At 42.0% G+C, this 20708-nt stretch overlaps 1 protein-coding gene across 1 annotated transcript; it reads left to right on the top strand.

Moving 5' to 3' along the window:
- The first annotated feature begins 1275 nt into the window (after positions 1 to 1275).
- On the top strand, positions 1276 to 5690 carry LOC120678936 (pentatricopeptide repeat-containing protein At1g19720-like). The gene is made up of 3 exons (XM_039960397.1): positions 1276 to 4137; positions 4226 to 4467; positions 4965 to 5690. The coding sequence occupies exon 1, from the start codon at positions 1377 to 1379 to the stop codon at positions 3963 to 3965; it is 2589 nt and encodes an 862-aa protein (XP_039816331.1). The 5' UTR covers positions 1276 to 1376; the 3' UTR covers positions 3966 to 4137; positions 4226 to 4467; positions 4965 to 5690.
- Positions 5691 to 20708: the final 15018 nt, after the last annotated feature.

Below are 20708 nucleotides of genomic sequence, written 5' to 3'. Positions count from 1 at the left end.
TTAAGTTTGGAAAATATTTTTAGTCACACATTCACATAAATGCAACTACACTCGTCTCAATGAACATTTGAATATACATTAACCTCTGTAAATGGTTCAGTTGACGTTAAGATGATTTTGATTGGTACAAGATCGTTAGTTTTTAGAATAGATCTAAAATTGCGAGGGCTTGTCCTGAGTCGGACTCAACCCAGATGGTTATGTTACGTATCAAGGATCCCAACAAACAGTTAGATTACTGTGAGATAGAAGATAAGGGTGGAAGTAGCAATTAAAAAAAAGGTGGAAAGGACGGCGGTGCGAAGTTTTCTAGTAATTTTCATTTATCTTCTGATGAATAGATTAACTTCGCCCTTTTTTTCTCTCTCTCCAAGACGTTGACTTCTATTCTGTGGGCAGTATCTTGGTTCTGTTCTTTAAGGGTGGCTAATTTTTACCTTTTGTATGAAGTAATTGAACAGGTAACCATCATCACATTCATTCAATTAAAATGAGTATGCATTGCCATAGCTGGGTGAAGTGTTATTCACAGTTGTGTTGTGACACAGAGCCACAGTGGACAAAACTTTAAAGTATTATATTATTTAAAATATGGCTCGTATTGACTTGACATGTAGAACCTTTACACGTGTATCTGGAAGTAGCAATATTGTAATATGTGTATGAAGTAGGTGTTTGCATTAAAATAAAAATAAATCAACCAAATTTTACATGTAACTGTAAGCGAACTTTTCAAGAGAGCTTCGGTAAACTCTCCACCCTTAAATATAAGTACTTTTAGATTTATTGTAGTTAAATCATTTTAAACTTTAATATCAGTAGCAAGGAAATTGTAAAGATTGATAAGGTAAAAATGATGTTGCTAGATTCAATAAGAAACCGACTATCATAATATAAGACCTATTTTATTTAGAATAGTTATTAATTTATGTTATTGGTAATGTTTAAAAAATTGATATTGGACTAAAATACTTATATATATATATGTTGATTCCGGAGCTATTTTTAATATCATTAATTAACTACTCCCTTTGTTCAAAACTATAGTTCTTTTGTCTTTTCTAGATACATAGGTTTTGTAATTTATCTAGACAAAATATATAGATAGTATTGTAAAATCTATGCATCTAGAAAAGACAAAATGACTAATATTTAGGATGGAGGGAGTACTTTTAGAACATGCATTACCATTTTGCCATTTCCCTCCTCTACGAAAAGAGAAGTACAAAACTCACGCTTTTAAGGGCAAAGCGTTTGGGGCTTTGGGCCTACGTGAATCTGCTGGGAAAAAACAGAGGACGACAAAGAAAAAGAAGAGGATAACATGCAAAAAACCAACCCTCCCAAGAACCTCTCCTCTCCTCCTTCCCCCTCACATGGAGCTCCTCCTGGCTCCCCTCCCCTCCATCCTCCCCAGGCCCCACCAATTCCCGCCCCAACCCGCCTCCAGGCCCCGCCATGGCCGCATCCAAGAACCCATCATGGCGTTCGCGCAAGCTCCTCCCCTCGCGCTTCCATTCCAAGAAGCAAGAAGCAGCTTCCAAGCCCCTCGCCACAGCACCCGCCCCCCTGCCCAAGAGCCAAGAATCCACCCGCCGCCTGGTCCTTCGCTTCGCAGCGAGCCCCGGATGGTCTCGGATACGAAGCTTATCACGATGCACTCCTGCGCCGGGCGCCTGGTCGACGCTCGCAAGGTTTTCGACGGAATGGCGTGCAGGGATCTGCTCGCCTGGTCGGCAATTATCGGGGCCTACGCTATCAGGGGCATGTACAGCGATGTCATTGGGCTCACATTGACAATGGTCAGAGAAGGGGTCATCCCGGACCGGTTCTTGATCACCCGGATTTTACAGGCATGTGCGTACACTGAGGAATTGAAGCTCGGGATGGCGATGCATTCCTTGGCTATTCGGAAAGGGTTCACGGAGAGAGCAAGGGATGTGCCAGTCGGTAACTCGGTGCTGGTGATGTATGTGAAGTGCAGAGAATTGGGGCATGCGCGTAGGGTGTTTGGGAAGATGGTGCAGCGGGACTTGGGCACATGGAACTCGATGATTTTTGGGTGTTGCCGGTCCGGTGAGTGGGAGGAGGCGCGGAGGCTGCTTTCTGATATGAGGCATGAAGGTACAGAGCCTGGGGTTGTCACATGGAATACATTGATTTCGAGCTATGCGAGGTCTGGGGATCTTGATGTGGCCATGGAGCTGCTGGAGCAGATGGAGGAATCTGGAGTTGCTCCAGATGTTGTCACCTGGACTAGCCTTGTGTCTGGGTTTGTCCACAGTGATAGGGGGGATGAGGCACTTCAGTGTTTCATCCGGATGCGTCTTGCTGGAATCGAACCGAATGGTATGACAATTGCAAGTGCCATCTCAGCTTGTGCAAGTTTGAGGTTACTGAGTCAGGGAATGGAGCTCCATTGCCATGCAATTAAGGTTGGGAGTGTGAACAATGTGCTCTCAGGGAACTCCTTGGTTGACATGTATGCAAAGTGTGGAGAAATTGTTGCGGCCAAGAAAATATTTAACAAGATACCCGAGAAGGATATATTCTCCTGGAATTCAATGGTTGCAGGGTATGCACAAGCAGGCTATTGTGGCAAAGCATATGAACTTTTCTGTAAGATGGAGAGCCTTGGTGTTCGGCGCAATGTGATTACCTGGAATATAATGATCTCAGGATACATACGAAATGGGGATGACGAGAGAGCCTTTGAACTATTCCAGATGATGGAAAGCTGTGGAGTAAAAAGGGATACAGCTTCTTGGAACATACTCATTGCGGGTTCAGTGCATAATGGTCATTTTGATAGAGCCCTAAGAATATTCCGGCAGATGCGAGCTCTTCTGGTGCGACCAGATTATATTACAATCCTAAGTATCATTCCAGCATTCGCAAATTTAGTTGCATTTTGGAAAGTAAGGGAGATCCATGCCTGCATTTTTCACCACAATTTAGAGATGGATGCTAAAATTGCAAATGCACTCATCAGTGCCTATTCAAAATCTGGCGATCTTGCTGGTGCTTGTGCTGTTTTTGATAGGCACTCGTCAAGAAACATTATTACTTGGAATTGTATCATTCTTGCACACTTGCTGCATGGTTCTCCAAGTGAAGCATTGGATCGCTTCTCTCAAATGAAACAAGAAGGTGTGTTACCAGATAATACAACCTTGACTGCCATAATCAAGGCCTATGGCCTCAAGGGCAAGGTATCTGAAGCGAAAGAAATATTTTACAACATGACGCATGATTACAACATTCCTCCAGATGTAGATCATTATGCAGCTATGGTTGATATTCTTGGCCGCTCAGGGAGATTAGAAGAAGCATATGAGCTTATTGATGAGATGCCACTCATTCCCAGTTTAGCAGTTTGGGAGGCATTGCTTACCGCTGCAACAATTCATGGAAATGTAAGGCTGGCAAACCTGGCAGCAAGAGAGCTGGTTTCGATTGAGCCCAGTGACCCTAGAATTCAAAGGCTGATTTATAATCTGCAGGATCTGGCTGGAAAGTCTGTTGATGTACCACACATGATAGTATCCAACAAAGGAAGAGAGTTGGAAGAGGTTGATAGCTGTTCAGTTGAAATTGAGAACAAGGTCTATTTGTTCTCAACTGGTGATAATTTTGTTTTAGAGTGTACAGTAGCTGAACTGAAATCTATTATGGTTCAGATCGGAATCTCAATGCTGAATACCAGTAGCGGGACTCCAGATGTTGAAGAAGAGAAGGAAGAATTATCTGCAATGCATTGTGAGAAGCTAGCAATTGCTCTTGCAATTTCAAATTCACCTCCTTTCAGAAGCATACGGATAATAAAAAATGTAAGGATGTGTCGCCATTGTCACACATTTTCCAAGCTTGTTTCAGAAAAGTACGAGCGGCAAATACTGATCAAGGATTCAAATTGTTTGCATAAGTTTAAGGGTGGAAAGTGCTCCTGTGAAGATTATTGGTGAATACAACTGATATTAGTGGACCAAAAAAAAGATTTTGTCAATGACCATGCCTGAGTAGTATTACGTACAGTAAATACACACAGTTGATCTTCTGAATTGACGGTGTTCAATTTGTTTGATATCACTTATGTGGTATCAAAGATATCTTGAAGATTTCATCATTGATACAGAAGTAGGTGTTGTTTATAAACCTTCCTTTTCTTTTTCCTTACATGAACCCATCAGCTTCTTGTGCTGAATACAACTCTTCATTCTTGTAGTGGTGACCTCCAGATATTCTGTCCAAGAATTACATCTCTAGATTCAGGATATCTGTTCAAGAATTCTGTCTCCAGACTCCAGATTAAACAAAAAATGAATACTTACTAATCTGTGGTATCAGAAAGGGAAAGGCATTCTGATTGTATTCCCAGCTTCAGCAAGGCTGCCGTATATGGATTGAGAGAGTTGATTGTGCCGTGTATGGGAGAGTTGATTGGGAGACTCAGCACCTTTATTCCTGGTAAGGGAACACTTATGTACAAAATCACGCTGTGCTATTTTCTACTGTCATCAATAAGTCCAAAATTTGTTATTATCATTTTACCATTTGTTTGAGTAATTTTGTGCCTTTGATAAGAGAAATTCATTGACGCCCTCCAGTTAAATAATTTTCCAAAGCATAAAACACAATTTTGTATTTAGCTGGAGTTAATTATTATTGAATATCTGGTAAGGAGCTTTGAGTGCTTCACAATTTTTGTATTGTCTAATAATCCAGCTCGGTGGAAAATTCATGTGCTCCCTGTATTGTTCTCTTGTAAATTCCTCCCATGATTATTTGACTGCCCAGAAGTAATTGCGATCAAACATTCTGCATTTAACTGTTTCCTATAAGTGGCAGAAGGCCCTGTTTAGATTTTAGCTGTTGCAGTTTCTAACTTTGGCACATTTCCTGATATCAATCTTCTACCATTTGATCTTTCCCACTCTGATGGAATCATGGAATTATCCTTGCAGGTTCAGAACCATGGATGTGGCAAAGCATTGAAGAATTATCTTTCAAATGCTCTTCACTTTACACTGCTGTAGCAAAATAGGCAACCTGACTTAGATTAACATTAGTGATGGTGTGGCTACAAAAGATGTTAGCTACATTCATTTGGTTCATCCAATATGGAACAGCATCCAACTTCCCATTTTGATGACATGATCTGATAGGAAGTCTGGGATACTTTGCTCCTTTGCGATGTGAGTTATAGTGGGCCGTCAGCCCCACACCAGACTGACCGAAGTTTGAGGTGAGGATTATGTTCACATTTATAGTAACAACTGGAGGCTCGATCTTGCAGAATTGGAAAAAGAGTGCTTATCACAAGTAGTGGTGAAAAGAGATATTCTGTCCAGAGAATACTCTTGCACAATCTATTGTTGATTTGATCATCGCCGCACCTGAGAAATAGTTAGCTTCTTGCTCTTATTTCATTGATTATATTTTTGACAGTTCTTGAGTTGTAGGGCCCTTCTTGTATGAATGGTCAGAGAGTCCACTTGTCCTCTTGTTTAGAATAATTTCCTTTTTCTGCACTTTATGCGTGTTGCATGGCGACGAAAGAGAAGGGAATAAGATTCTCATTTGTCGACCACTTCTACATGTAGTATGGTAACCTAGCCCTCCAAAACACCTACAGAACTGTGAAAGAAAAAGCATTGAAATAAATAGAAGATTGAGAACTGGTGTCCAAATTTTGAATCTTTGCATGAGCCTCGAGGAACAGTTGATGGTACATGTATACGAATACCTAGCTACATAGGTAGGGATACTCTTCTCCAGGCGGTACAAATTCCTTCTTTTGTTCTTCCAAAAAAGGTCAATTTATCATTGAATAAAAGAAAATAAAAAATTGTTCGAATCTGTCTTTCTAAAAACTTTTGACTATATTTTGCTATGGAATAAATAGAGAATTTTAGAGATTCTGGCCACATCTTTTAGGTTGTGAGAAGGACGAAAGTCAAGACTCAAGAAGTACAGTCACCCAACTAGTAGAAGCTGAGTAAACGAAAGAAAAGCACAAGAAATTTATATGCTCGTGATAGAAATAGACTGTTTCATTGCACTGTTTTATAGACAAGAATATAAAGTTTTATAGAACCGTTTCATAGATAGGCTGCGGCATTTAATACTTGCATGATTTGTGATGAAATTTAAGATGCAATAAAACCATAACATTCTCATTGCGTGTTTCTTTTGTTTCATGGAATTTGGTAACGGAACCTGCTAGGTTTTATAGGGACGAAACTCTCATCTTTTCTCTCCTCATAATGAGCTTGCCAAGTATAGGATTATTTATATGTTATAGAATTTGTGCCCATAAACTCTATGAAACCATATTGAGATTGATATAACTATAGTGCGCATTCCAACAACGTCGAAAGTAAATTCAACTGTCGCCCTTGTCTCCACGACTCCACCACTGCCCATGCCTCGGAGCAAAGTCATTGCCATTTTTATGTCCCGAGCTCTGTAAACACCTCTAATTTCCTCGCCTCTAACAACGGCTAAATGCTGTGGTAGTATTCCAATCATCTTTTATCGCTGCCTGTAACCACCTTTATACTAGTTGTCCATGGCCATCTTTCTACATCATCGTCTGTTTTATCCAAGCTTGAACCATTTGTAATCATAATCAAAACCCTAGTTCTAACTCTTCCTTTAAAAAAAAATCTTAGTTCTAACTCTGGTCGGCAAGCTCCAGCAGCCACACCACCCCTACAATTTGAGAATATAGATAGAGGGAAGATGAGGAGTGTTGGAATTATGGGTTTGGCTCATTTATTTTCATCAATATAATTAAAAGAATTCAAAGCCTACTATTAAATATTAGGGAATCAATTGATTAATTCCGTATCGGGATATGTGGAGGATCTCAACCGAGTTAAAGGGTGGATCCTGTGTACATCACTTGTGAAGCCGGTAAGAGGAAGTTGGTGAACCGCGCGTGCGCTCGAGCCGAGGGCGTGGCGTGGCGCGGCCGGCCGGACGGTTGGTGCGTGTGCGCAGTCGACGTGCTGAGATGAAGAACGTTTTTGCTGTTGAATGCTGTTTTTGACAGTTATAGGTGAATGATGACACAGAATTAATCTTGGTTGTTAATGGAGATTCCTGTGATTCAATTGCACCAGTAACAGTCACTCATCAAAGCCCATTACAGTGTCCAGGTTCGTTTAATCCGAGGCACCTCCACACCTATATAAACCAGCACCTCTGTAACTGTGGCAGAACCACCTGAATTATCCCGGCTCAAGTGCGCAGTCCATCACCATAAAAGCAACACCGGCTCAAACGTACTTCAAACGGAACAATTCTTGGTCTGTCGGGTAACGTCCCGATACAACCACCGGTTCTCGGATCGAACAAGCATACCCCGCACGAAGGCGAGTCCAGAGATATTACAACCACAATTTTACAACATAGGCAAAGTAGTGATTACAACCAGTTCAAACCATTATTACAAAACCAAATTTAGTAAAATAGTTATACAAGCCATAAGTGTAAAGATTCAGAGTTTAAACAGCGGAAGATAACACACGACGGCTACAACACGTCTTTAAAGTATACCAGGCTAGCCCAAGCATGGTATCACTTGTCAGGGTCATTGCCGGCCGAAGACATATCCCATTCTACGGACCAGCCAGGAGGCAAAGAGCAGGGCCAAGACAAACTAGCGACCTGGTCCTCAAGACTCATACCTGAAAAAGGGGTTCAACAGAAAGGCTGAGTATTCTAATACTCAGCAAGACTTAACCGACAACGGGTATATGTAGCCCACCTTAGCTAGACTATGCAAGGTTCTGTGAGGCTCTGGTTTTCCTTTTGCTGAAAAGCAATAAAGAGTAGGTCCTTACTTTCAAGTTTTAGCTTCCAAGATTCTAGTTGATTAACCATTCTATGTGAGCAACTACTATCCAATCATGGTAGCTCTTTAAGCAAACAACAAAATTGAATATCATAATGTTGCCTTTATTACTCTATGTGGCAAAGAGATCAAGCAGTCCCAAACTGTGGGAAGCAGACGATTCCAATCGAATTTGTTAACCTGGCCAGGCAGACCTAACACACACGTTTGGAACACCGTCGGGTCGTTCCCAAACAACCGTTTGCCTTTCTTTCAGGCTTGTGGATAGGAACACTCTCCCCGACTACAGCGCTCCAAGGTCCAACCTTGTCCCTCCTAGTCGTGGTGTTGATCAACATAAACATAAAAACCTATCTCTAAAGAGAGAGTGTCAGTATATCCACTCCCCGGTCCAATCGGTTACTAGGCTTACCGCATACCATATTTACGGCTTGTGGCTAGTACGTTCAAAAACTTAGCCAGCACTACCACACACCGCGACCTTAGCAAGTTCATCAACACAGACGGGGTCTCACATAAAGTCATGATATCGAACACAACCCCGTCCGTCGTCCTTATATTGATAACAGAAAGTAAACAAGCAATTCCTATAGAGCTCGCGAGTGACAGGCAATCACTCGACTTTTACCGGTCCTATAAGCTTAGCAATTAATCGAACTCAAGTCTAGTGTTCATTACATAGGTTCCTAGGATCATGCATCTAGGATTTCAATTCAAATCCTAAGAACTATAAATGCACAAGTAAGTAATAACAGTAAATGATAATAATTTGAAATATAGGTTATGTCCGGGGCTTGCCTTCTCGGTAGTCACTAACTATTTCAGCCCTGGGCTCTTCCGAACTTTGGTCCGGGGCTTCAGTTAGTACAGCAGTGTTCACTTGAGCTTCGAGATCACCTCCTTCGGAATCCGGGATCAACTTGTACGTCCCGTCCGATAAAGCAGTTGTATCTATATGTGATGCAAGAACAGTATTATAAACACACTCACGATGTGGTGAAGCTAAGCAAACAAAATTAATCCAAACATGGGCAATCGATTATAGAGCAGTAACTCAACATATCTAACTGCACAAGGCATCATGATCAACAGCACAAGAAAGCTATACTAACTTCCTAAACAAGTGGGAGTAGTTTTCTATAGCAATTAAATCATGGTTTGTTAATAAATAAACAACTCAGAGCACAAATAGTAATAAATTTAGCAAAAAATTACACTAAACATAATATGAACAGAGTAAGCTATCCTCTAAATTTCATGCCAAAACCTGTAGCCATTTATTGAGAACAAAACAATTATTCAGATAGCACCTAGATCAAGATTGAATTCTACGGAACAAAACACAATACTTATGAAGCTCAAAATTTTTAATAACAGACATCATATGATTATGAACACTAAATAAATTTTTCGGAATTTACTCTAGACAGACCTAATTATGAGAAAATAAACAAAACAAACATGAATTTAACAAGATTCATTTTTAGATTCTGTTCTAGTCATTAACTGGGGCTCAAGCTTCATGGACAATCTAAACTATTCAAAAAGAACACTCATAAATATTTTCATGATTTATCATCAAAATAAACTATTTATTATAATTAAAGCCTACTAAACAAGTATTAAATCAAAGAAATAGCTACACATGAGAACTGACCACGGCGTTTTTATAGAAATACTATATTCATATGAGTAATTCACCATAAAAATTTCACTGCAATACATGGCTTCAAGCAATAGTTAAGAAAAAGATAAAACAACTAGTCTTTATATACCTAGTGACACAAATCAATTTGTACAGCAAAAACTTTCAACAAACATCCATCATATTTTGAGGTTTGCATTTTTCTGAATTTCCTACGAATTTCTATGGAATTTCAAAGTTTACAGGAAAAATTACAAAGGGGCCCCTGCTGCTACTATTCAAATGAGTCACTGGCTATTCAAATAACCCCCTGGGTTTCCTGAAATTCAAACCGAGAGGTCCTTGGCCATGGTCAGAGAGGGGAGCGAAGGTTTGACCGCCAAATCCGGCGTCTAGGCTCACCGGCGGCGAGGGGTAGGTTGGGGAAAACGGAGAGGAGGTCGAGGCGAAGCTCTGGGTGGCTTGGGAGCTCGAGAGGAGGACCGGAGCAAGGACGTCGACGGCGAGCGGCGGCTGGCGGAGCTCGGCTATGGCGGCGGGGTGGTTCTAGTGGGGATTGGGCGAGGAGAAGGGGGCTGCGAGCTGCGCAAGGCCACGACGGAGCTCGCTAGGGGGTCAGCGCGGGCGGAGGAGTTGCGGTGAGGCGGGTCGACGGCGGGCCTGGGCTCGCCGGTGTTCTGCGGAGCAGCGGCGGTGTTCTGGGGCGTCGGAGTGGGGAGCAAGCAAAAGAGCAGGCGGAATGGAATGCTGGGGTACTTGTAATGCTCGTGCGCGCACGAGGAGAGAGTGGCGGGCTCTGCAGCGAGCTCGCCACCGCGACGGCGAGGTGGCGGCTGCTGGCCTCGGCGGGGGCGCGTGGCAGAGTGGAGAGAGCACCAGCGCGAGGCAACGGGCGGTGGAGAAGGTTGGGAGCGACGCGTGGGTGCCAGCGTGAAGCAGGAGGTGGCCGGGCTGGCCCTCCACGGAGAGGTCGGCGCTGCACAGCGGCGGCGGCAGGAGAAGCAGGCAAGCAAGCTGGAGGAAGGGGAAAAGGGACCTAAACGCAATTTCCAAAAATTCCAGGGAGCCAATTGTAAACCAGCGATAACTTTTAAAATAGGGCTCAAATGAAAAAGTGCCTGACATGAAAGTTGTTTAACTTTTCAGGATCTACAACTTTGATGTTGTGCAAAAATTTATTTGATCAAAGATTCAAGAGCTATTTTTGAAAACATAGGAGGGATTTTGAATTCCAGGGAATTTTGTCTTTTTCAAAGCAAATTCACTTTAAACTTAGACTTAAAAGCAAAATTTGCTGCCATGTAATAAATGCACTGAATTTTGCAAATAAACCCTCCACAAAAGCTATAATTTCACAACCTATTCAAATATAACTATAAAAAGGACCTTGCATAAAATCATAATTACACATATAACCTTTATATTTACAAAAAGATCCTTTTTCAAGCAATTCAAGCACATGATGCATACAATAGATACACAACTACTATGCAGACACCTAGGGTGTCACAGCCTTCCCCCCTAAAAGGAATCTCGCCCCGAGATTACAGGAAGAAAAGGAATGGTAAGGTTGGATACCTGTATTTGCTCTAAGAAAGTCGGGAAAGTTTCTTTGGAGAAAATTTTCAGTCTCCCAAGTAGCTTCTTCCTCGATATGATGACTCCATTGGATTTTGTACATTTTAACTTTATCCCTTCTAGTACTTCTTTCCTTGGTGTCAAGAACTTTGATTGGATACTCTGTATAGGATAGATCGGATTCAATCTCCATATCTTGTGGTTCAAGGATCTCAGTAGGTACCTTGATGCACTTTCCAGAGTTGTGATACATGGAAGACATCATGAATGGCGGCCAACTGAGAAGGAAGACGAAGTCGGTAGGCAACTAGTGCACAAGTTTCAATAATTTCAAATAGTTCGATGTATCGGGGTGCTAATTTCCCTTTGATACCGAAGCGTTGAACACCTCTAGTAGGAGATACTCGTAAATATACAAAATCCCCTACGTTGAACTGTAAAGGATCTCTTCTTTTGTCTGCATAACTTTTCTGTCTTGATTGGGCTGCTTTAAGATTAGTCTGGACAACTTTGACTTTCTCCTCTGCCTCAGAGACTAAATCTGGCCCAAAGATTTTGCGTTCTCCAGCTTGTGACCAACTCAAAGGAGTTCGACACCTTCGACCGTATAACGCTTCAAATGGTGCCATTTGCAAGCTTGATTGATAACTGTTATTATATGAGAACTCTGCCAATGCTAGGCACTTATCCCAGTTCTTGCCATATTGAATAGCACATGCCCTCAACATGTCTTCAAGGATTTGATTGATTCGTTCAGTTTGCCCATCTGTTTGTGGATGATAAGCTGAACTACGAATCAATTTGGTTCCAAGGGATTCTTGCAATTGCTCCCAGAAACATGCAATAAACTGAGCCCCACGATCAGAAATGATCGTCTTTGTAACTCCATGTAAACGGACTATTTGATCAAGATAGATCTCTGCATACTTCTTGGCATAATAAGTCGTATGAACCGGAATAAAATGGGCGGTCTTGGTGAGTCTATCAACTATTACCCAAACAGAATCATGCTTCTGAGAAGTGTTGGGTAAACCTACAATAAAATCCATACTGATGTCCTCCCATTTCCAGGATGGAATGGGTAAAGGTTGAAGAGTACCAGCTACTTTCAAGTGACTAGCTTTAACTCTTTGACAGACATCACATTCAGAAACATATATGGCGATCTCTCTTTTCATTCGAGTCCACTAGAAATTTTGTTTAAGATCTTGGTACATCTTGGTACTACCCGGATGAATCGAAAACTTCGATAGATGTGCTTCGTCAAGGATTTGCTTTCTAAGCTGATGATTCTTGGGTACAACAAGTCAAGATTCGAACCATAAAACTCCTCTATGATCCACTCGGAAACATTTGTACTTTGCTTCTCCTTGGGATAACTTTTCCTTGATGATTTTGATACCTTCATCATGTAATTGTGCCATGATGATGCTATCATGAAGTGTAGGCTCAATAGATATATGGTTCAAACTTCCTTGAGGTACCATTTCTAGGTTTAATTTCATCATTTCCTGGCATAGAGTTTCATTGAATGGCTCTACAGATAGACAATGGCATTGTGACTTGCGGCTGAGTGCATCCGCAACCACATTAGCCTTTCCTGGATGATAGTGCACTTCTAGATCATAATCCTTTATCAACTCTAGCCAGCGTCTCTGTCTCATGTTGAGATCCGCTTGAGTGAAGATATATTTGAGGCTCTTATGGTCAGTGTAAATATTACAATGAGTTCCCATAAGATGATGTCTCCAAAGCTTGAGAGCGTGTATAACAGCTGCTAACTCCAGATCATGTGTTGGATAATTCTTCTCATGATTCCGGAGAGCTCTTGATGCATAAGCAATAACTCGGTTGTCTTGCATAAGTACACAACCAAGTCCCATACCAGAAGCATCACAATAGACATCAAAAGGTTTGGTACTGTCCGGTGTAGCCAGCACTGGAGCAGTAGTGAGCTGTGCTTTGAGAGTTTGAAAAGCTTCTTCACATTTATCATTCCAAACAAACTTCACTCCCTTCTTTAATAACTCCGTCATAGGCTTGGCTATTCTGGAGAAATCAGGAATGAATCGACGATAGTATCCAGCTAAACCAAGAAAACTGCGAATTTGATGAACTGAAGTAGGAGATTCACAATCCATCACTTCTTGTACTTTAGTTGGATCAACTGATATACCATCACTGGAGATAGTATGGCCTAAGAATTTCACACTATCCAGCCAAAATTCACACTTGGAGAATTTGGCATAAAGATGATGATCTCGTAATCGCTGAAGAACGATACGTAAATGCTGCTCATGCTCTTCTTCATTCTTGGAGTAGATCAAAATATCGTCAATGAATACCACGACGAATTTATCCAGCTCCGGCATGAAGACTGAATTCATCAAATACATAAAATACGCCGGGGCATTGGTAAGACCAAAAGACATAACCAGATATTCATATAGTCCATATCTGGTCGAGAAAGCAGTCTTTGGAATATCACAAGGCTTGATCTTTATTTGATGGTAGCCAGAATGAAGATCGATCTTAGAGAAAACCTTGGCTCTAGCTAACTGATTAAACAGAATATCAATGCGGGGAAGAGGATACTTATTTTCAAAAGTAACTGCATTGAGTGGTCGATAATCAACACATAGCCTCAAACTGTTATCCTTCTTCTTCACAAATAGGGCTGGACATCCCCAGGGTGAAGAGCTTGGACGTATAAAGCCCTTGTCAAGAAGGTCTTGAAGTTGGATTTTCAATTCTGCTAACTCATTTGGAGGCATACGGTATGACCTCTTAGAAATAGGGGCGGTACCGGGTTGAAGCTCAATAACGAACTCGATATCTCTATCAGGGGGCATACCAGGCAGGTCATCTGGAAATACATCTGCATACTCACACACAACAGTAATATCTTCAATTTTAATTTCTTTTGTGGCATAGGCACAAGAGTTGAAGCACTCTCGTTGTGGCAGATAGAGTATGGTGGCTCCTTGATGTTGTGAATCTATAGTGGCTCCTTGATGTTGTGAATCTATCTCGATAGCTTGGGAAGAGATATCTAACAGTACTTTATGTTTAGTCATCCAATCCATGCCCAAAATAACATCCATGCCTTCTAAGTTCAGTAAGATCAAATCTGTCTTTATCACTTTGCTACCCAACTTAAGGGGTACATGTGTAGTGATTGGATTGGAAGCTATCTTTCCACCAGGAGTTGCTATCATGTAAGATTTCTTGACATGACAAAAATCCAATCCTACCCTTGCTCCAAATTTGGCACTTATAAAACTATGAGTTGCACCAGAATCAAATAGTATAACTGCTGGTTTATTGTGGATAGAGAAAGTACCCGACATGACTGGTGCTCCTTCGAGAAGGTCTGCAAGAGTAGTAAAGTTAACTTGTCCCTGCCAGACTTGCACCATTTGCCTTTTGCCCTTGCCCTTGTTGTTTTTCTGGTTGGTGTTCTGCCCTGGATAATTCTTTCTGGGTTGCGGACAATTCTTGGCAAAGTGGGAAGTACTGCCGTAGTTAAAACATCGATTATCACCATTCTCACGATTGAACTGTGGGGCATTTGGCCTTGAGTCAAACTGCTGCTGTTGCTGCTGCTGAGGCACTGGAGGTCTGAATCCTCCTTGCTGCTGAGGCGGCCTAAAAACTAGCCTGCCCATTGGGGCATTTCTCTGTGGAGGTCTGGGTGGAGTGTTCTGCACCAGACGATACCTCGGTGGCTGAACACTCGAGGGTCCCGTTGGCGCCTTTCGCTTCTTCTCGGTGCGTTGTGCTGTGATACAGTCTTCTTGAGTAATGGTCATATTAACCAGCTCATTACAAGTATTGGGCTGAACCAAGTTCAGACGTTCTTTGAGCTTGGTATTAAAGCCACGACGAAAAAGATCACGTTTCTTGGCATCAGTATCAGCATGATGGCCCGCATACTGGCACAAGTGATTGAAGACCTGTGCATATTGTAGAACAGTGCGGGTTCCTTGATTCAGAGCCAAGAACTCATTCAACTTTCTTTCAATTAGTTCACCAGGGATATGATGTGACCTAAAAGCATTTCGGAATTCCTCCCAAGAGATGACATGTCCAGCAGGCTGCATCGCACAATAATGATCCCACCATATACGTGCAGGACAACGAAGTTGCTGGGCGGCAAAGTGGGCCTTGTTTGCATCAGCACAAGGTACCGCTAGCAAAGCAAACTTAGAATTGATAGTATGGAGCCAAGCATCGGCGTCCAGTGGGTCATCAGCCTTGCTGAAAAGCGGAGGTTGGGTACCAAAGAATTCCTGGTAACCCGCAAGTTGTGCATCACATCCTCCGTGCTGCTGGTGTGGCTGATTTTGCTGCCCTTGGACCAGCTGGCGAAGCAATTCAGTTTGTATGGCCATTAATTTGGCCAGATTCGACGGGGGTGGCGGTGGCTGCTGAGATCCACTGCCAGCTTCATGACCGAAGCCATCAGGCGTTCCATGAGTATGACCAACCATCTGTAATTATGAAAGACATCCATTAGATACATTTTTCTTGCTCCCACAATCAATGGTACTGGTTCATCATTTGAGATTCTATGGAACGAAAAGATCATCAAGACATCAAGATGTAACTAGTGATAAAGACATGACTCAAACTCCCTCTCTCAAACCAAGTTTTCATTCAACCCTTTGTTTAACCACACTAAACATATTCATGAAAACAACTCTAGAGATTCCTTAAGAAGACTCATGTAACATTTTCAAATTCTAGGAATCAAAGCAAACATCAATCAAATATGCATGCACGTCCTGTTTGTTCCTCACAAGATAAATAATTGCCAACTATGGTTGGACTTACGTGGTTAGCACGGTGGCATAACATAGGTACGGCTCTCCCTATATAGCTAGTCAATAAAATTCTAACCGTTCTTAACTTATCGAATTGCGGTTAGTGTACCTGCAGAAAATTGACAGAATATATATATATATATATATGTATATATATATATATATATATATATATATATATATATATATATATATATATATATATATATATATCCATTGAACCTTTCATGCCAGCACTCATGAAAGCGTCCCCATATATTACCGCTCACTATAGAAGCGGCAGCCATACAATTTCAGCCGTATGGCCAACGTTAACATACGCTACTCAGTGGCGTATTCACAAGTTCCTTTACTCCCATTATAGTCGACCGAGGTTGGTATATTGGCAGTAGCTCAAGTGGGCCACTGCTTGAGCGCAGCATTCGGTTCGCATCGCCGACGGGAAGGTCAGACTCCCTCAGCTGACTGAGTACACTTTACTTCCAATATAGTCAACTAATAGTTGGTATATTGGGAGCACCTCAAGTAAGCCATTGCTTGAGGGCAGCGTTCGGCTCGCATCACCGACGGGGAGGTCAGACTCCCTCAGCTGACTGAGTATCCTTACCTTCTTACCTTAACATAGGTGCGTCGTTACAAAAATTAAGGGTTGCTTGTGAGTATGGTTTGACAAAAATGTAAAGTGCTGGAAGTCAGATAACATAAACCATACATAAATAGCCACCTAGTAATTCCCGTAAATTCCCTAGGACTTTACGTTCTATGCACAACCCTTAACGAATCCAACGTAGTTTTCCGAAATACCTTGTTGGTCAAATTTTATACGGAAAGCGATTTTTAGGGTTCCAACACCTCTAGTGTACACTTGTAGCTTGATACCAGCTGTGGCAGAACCACCTGAATTATCCCGGCTCAAGTGCGCAAGCCATCACCGTAAAGGCAACACCGGCTCAAATGCACTTCAAACGGAACAATTCTTGGTCTGTCGGGTAACGTCCCGATACAACCACCGGTTCTCAGATCGAACAAGCATACCCCGCACGAAGGCGAGTCCAGAGATATTACAACCACAATTTTACAACATAGGCAAAGTAGTGATTACAACCAGTTCAAACCATTATTACTAAACCAAATTTAGTAAAACAGTTATACAAGCCATAAGTGTAAAGATTCAGAGTTTAAACAGCGGAAGATAACACACGACGGCTACAACACGTCTTTAAAGTATACCAGGCTAGCCCAAGCATGGTATCACTCGTCAGGGTCATTGCCGGCCGAAGACGTATCCCACTCTACGGACCAGCCAGGAGGCAAAGAGCAGGGCCAAGACAAACTAGCGACCTGGTCCTCAAGACTCATACCTGAAAAAGGGTTTCAACAGCAAGGCTGAGTATTCTAATACTCATCAAGACTTAACCGACAACGGGTATACGTAGCCCACCTTAGCTAGACTATGCAAGATTCTGTGAGGCTCTGGTTTTCCTTTTGCTGAAAAGCAATAAAGAGTAGGTCCTTACTTTCAAGTTTTAGCTTCCAAGATTCTAGTTGATTAACAATTCTATGTGAGCAACTACTATCCAATCATGGTAGATCTTTAAGCAAACAACAAAATTGAATATCATAATGTTGCCCTTATTACTCTGTGTGGCAAAGAGATCAAGTAGTCCCAAACTGTAGAAAGCAGACGATTCGAATCGAATTTGTTAACCTGGCCAGGCAGACCTAACACACACATTTGGAACACCGTCGGGTCGTTCCCAAACAACTGTTTGCCTTTCTTTCCGGCTTGTGGATAGGAACACTCTCCCCGACTACAGCGCTCCAAGGTCCAACCTTGTCCCTCCTAGTCGTGGTGTTGATCAACATAAACATAAAAACCTATCTCTAGAGAGAGAGTGTCAGTATATCCACTCCCCGGTCCAATCGGTTACTAGGCTTACCGTGTACCATATTTACGGCATGTGGCTAGTACGTTCAAAAACTTAACCAGCACTACCACACACCGCGACCTTAGCAAGTTCATCAACACAGACGGGGTCTCACATAAAGTCATGATATCGAGCACAACCCCGTCCGTCGTCCTTATATTGATTACAGAAAGTAAACAAGCAATTCCTATAGAGCTCGCGAGTGACAGGCAATCACTCGACTTTTACCGGTCCTATAAGCTTAGCAATTAATCGAACTCAAGTCTAGTGTTCATTACATAGGTTCCTAGGATCATGCATCTAGGATTTCAATTCAAATCCTAAGAACTGTAAATCCACAAGTAAGTAATAACAGTAAATGATAATAATTTGAAATATAGGTTATGTCCGGGGCTTGCCTTCTCGGTAGTCACTAACTATTTCAGCCCTGGGCTCTTCCGAACTTTGGTCCGGGGCTTCAGTTAGTACAGCAGTGTTCACTTGAGCTTCGAGATCACCTCCTTCGGAATCCGGGATCAACTTGTACGTCCCGTCCGATAAAGCAGTTGTATCTATATGTGATGCAAGAACAGTATTATAAACACACTCACGATGTGGTGAAGCTAAGCAAACAAAATTAATCCAAACATGGGCAATCGATTATAGAGCAGTAACTCAACATATCTAACTGCACAAGGCATCATGATCAACAGCACAAGAAAGCTATACTAACTTCCTAAACAAGTGGGAGTAGTTTTCTATAGCAATTAAATCATGGTTTGTTAATAAATAAACAACTCAGAGCACAAATAGTAATAAATTTAGCAAAAAATTACACTAAACATAATATGAACAGAGTAAGCTATCCTCTAAATTTCATGCCAAAACCTGTAGCCATTTATTGAGAACAAAACAATTATTCAGATAGCACCTAGATCAAGATTGAATTCTACGGAACAAAACACAACACTTATGAAGCTCAAAATTTTTAATTACAGACATCATATGATTATGAACACTAAATAAATTTTTCGGAATTTACTCTAGACAGACCTAATTATGAGAAAATAAACAAAACAGACATGAATTTAACAAGATTCATTTTTAGATTCTGTTCTAGTCATTAACTGGGGCTCAAGCTTCATGGACAATCTAAACTATTCAAAAAGAACACTCATAAATATTTTCATGATTTATCATCAAAATAAAATATTTATTATAATTAAAGCCTACTAAACAAGTATTAAATCAAAGAAATAGCTACACATGAGAACTGACCACAGCGTTTTTATAGAAATACTATATTCATATGAGTAATTCACCATAAAAATTTCACTGCAATACATGGCTTCAAGCAATAGTTAAGAAAAAGATAAAACAACTAGTCTTTATATACCTAGTGACACAAATCAATTTGTACAGCAAAAACTTTCAACAAACATCCATCATATTTTGATTCTACCGCCTAGAGATGTACACTAGGATTCCAAAACATTAAGGTTTGCATTTTTCTGAATTTCCTACGAATTTCTATAGAATTTCAAAGTTTACAGCAAAAATTACAAAGGGGCCCTTGCTGCTACTATTCAAATGAGTCACTGACTATTCAAATAACCCCCTGGGTTTCCTGAAATTCTAACCGAGAGGTCGTTGGCCATGGTCAGAGAGGGGAGCGAAGGTTTGACCGCCAAATCCGGCATCTAGGCTCACCGGCGGCGAGGGGTAGGTTGGGGAAAACGGAGAGGAGGTCGAGGCGAAGCTCTGGGTGGCTTGGGAGCTCGAGAGGAGGACCGGAGCAAGGGCGTCGACGGCGAACGGCGGCTGGCGGAGCTCGGCTATGGCGGCGGGGTGGTTCCACTGGGGATTGGGCGAGGAGAAGGGGGCTGCGAGCTGCGCAAGGTCACGACGGAGCTCGCTACGGGGTCGGCGCGGGCGGAGGAGCTGCGGTGAGGCGGGTCGATGTCGGGCCTGGGCTCGCCGGTGTTCTGCGGAGCGGCGGCGGTGTTCTGGGGCGTCGGAGTGGGGAGCAAGCGAAAGAGCTAGCGGAATGGAATGCTGGGGTACTTGTAATGCTCATGCGCGCGCGAGGAGAGAGCGGCGGGCTCTGCAGCGAGCTCGCCACCACGACGGCGAGGTGGCGGCTGCTGGGCTCGGCGGGGGCGTGTGGCAGAGTGGAGAGAGCACCAGCGCGAGGCAACGAGCGGTGGAGAAGGTTGGGAGCGACGCGTGGGTGCCAGCATGAAGCAGGAGGTGGCCGGGCTGGCCCTCCATGGCGAGGTCGGCGCTGAACAACGGCGGCGGCAGGAGAAGCAGGCAAGCAAGCTGGAGTAAGGGGAAAAGGGACCTAAACGCAATTTCCAAAAATTCCAGGGACCCAACTGTAAACCAGCGATAACTTTTAAAATAGGGCTCAAATGAAAAAGTGTCTGACATGAAAGTTGTTCAACTTTTCAAGATCTACAACTTTGATGTTGTGCAAAAAATTATTTGATCAAAGATTCAAGAGATATTTTTGAAAACATAGGAGGGATTTTGAATTCCAGGGAATTTTGTCTTTTTCAAAGCAAATTCACTTTAAACTTAGACTTAAAAGCAAAATTTGCTGCCATGTAATAAATGCACTGAATTTTGCAAATAAACCCTCCACAAAAGCTATAATTTCACAACCTATTCAAATATAACTATAAAAAGGACCTTGCATAAAATCATAATTACACATATAACCTTTATATTTACAAAAAGATACTTTTTCAAGCAATTCAAGCACATAATGCATACAATAGATACACAACTACTGTGCAGACAACTAGGGTGTCACAGTAACATCCGTAAAATTCATTCAAATAAATCGCTCGCCAAAAATTTCATTTCAAAATCTTTTCCGTCGTTGA

Source organism: Panicum virgatum, chromosome 6N, assembly GCF_016808335.1.
Source record: "Panicum virgatum strain AP13 chromosome 6N, P.virgatum_v5, whole genome shotgun sequence".
NCBI lineage: Eukaryota > Viridiplantae > Streptophyta > Magnoliopsida > Poales > Poaceae > Panicum > Panicum virgatum.
This window is presented reverse-complemented; position numbering and strand designations above follow the sequence as displayed.

Excerpts from the sequence above, each read along its gene's own strand:
- LOC120678936 (XM_039960397.1), top strand. The coding sequence starts at position 1,377 with ATGGAGCTCCTCCTGGCTCCCCTCCCCTCCATCCTCCCCAGGCCCCAC.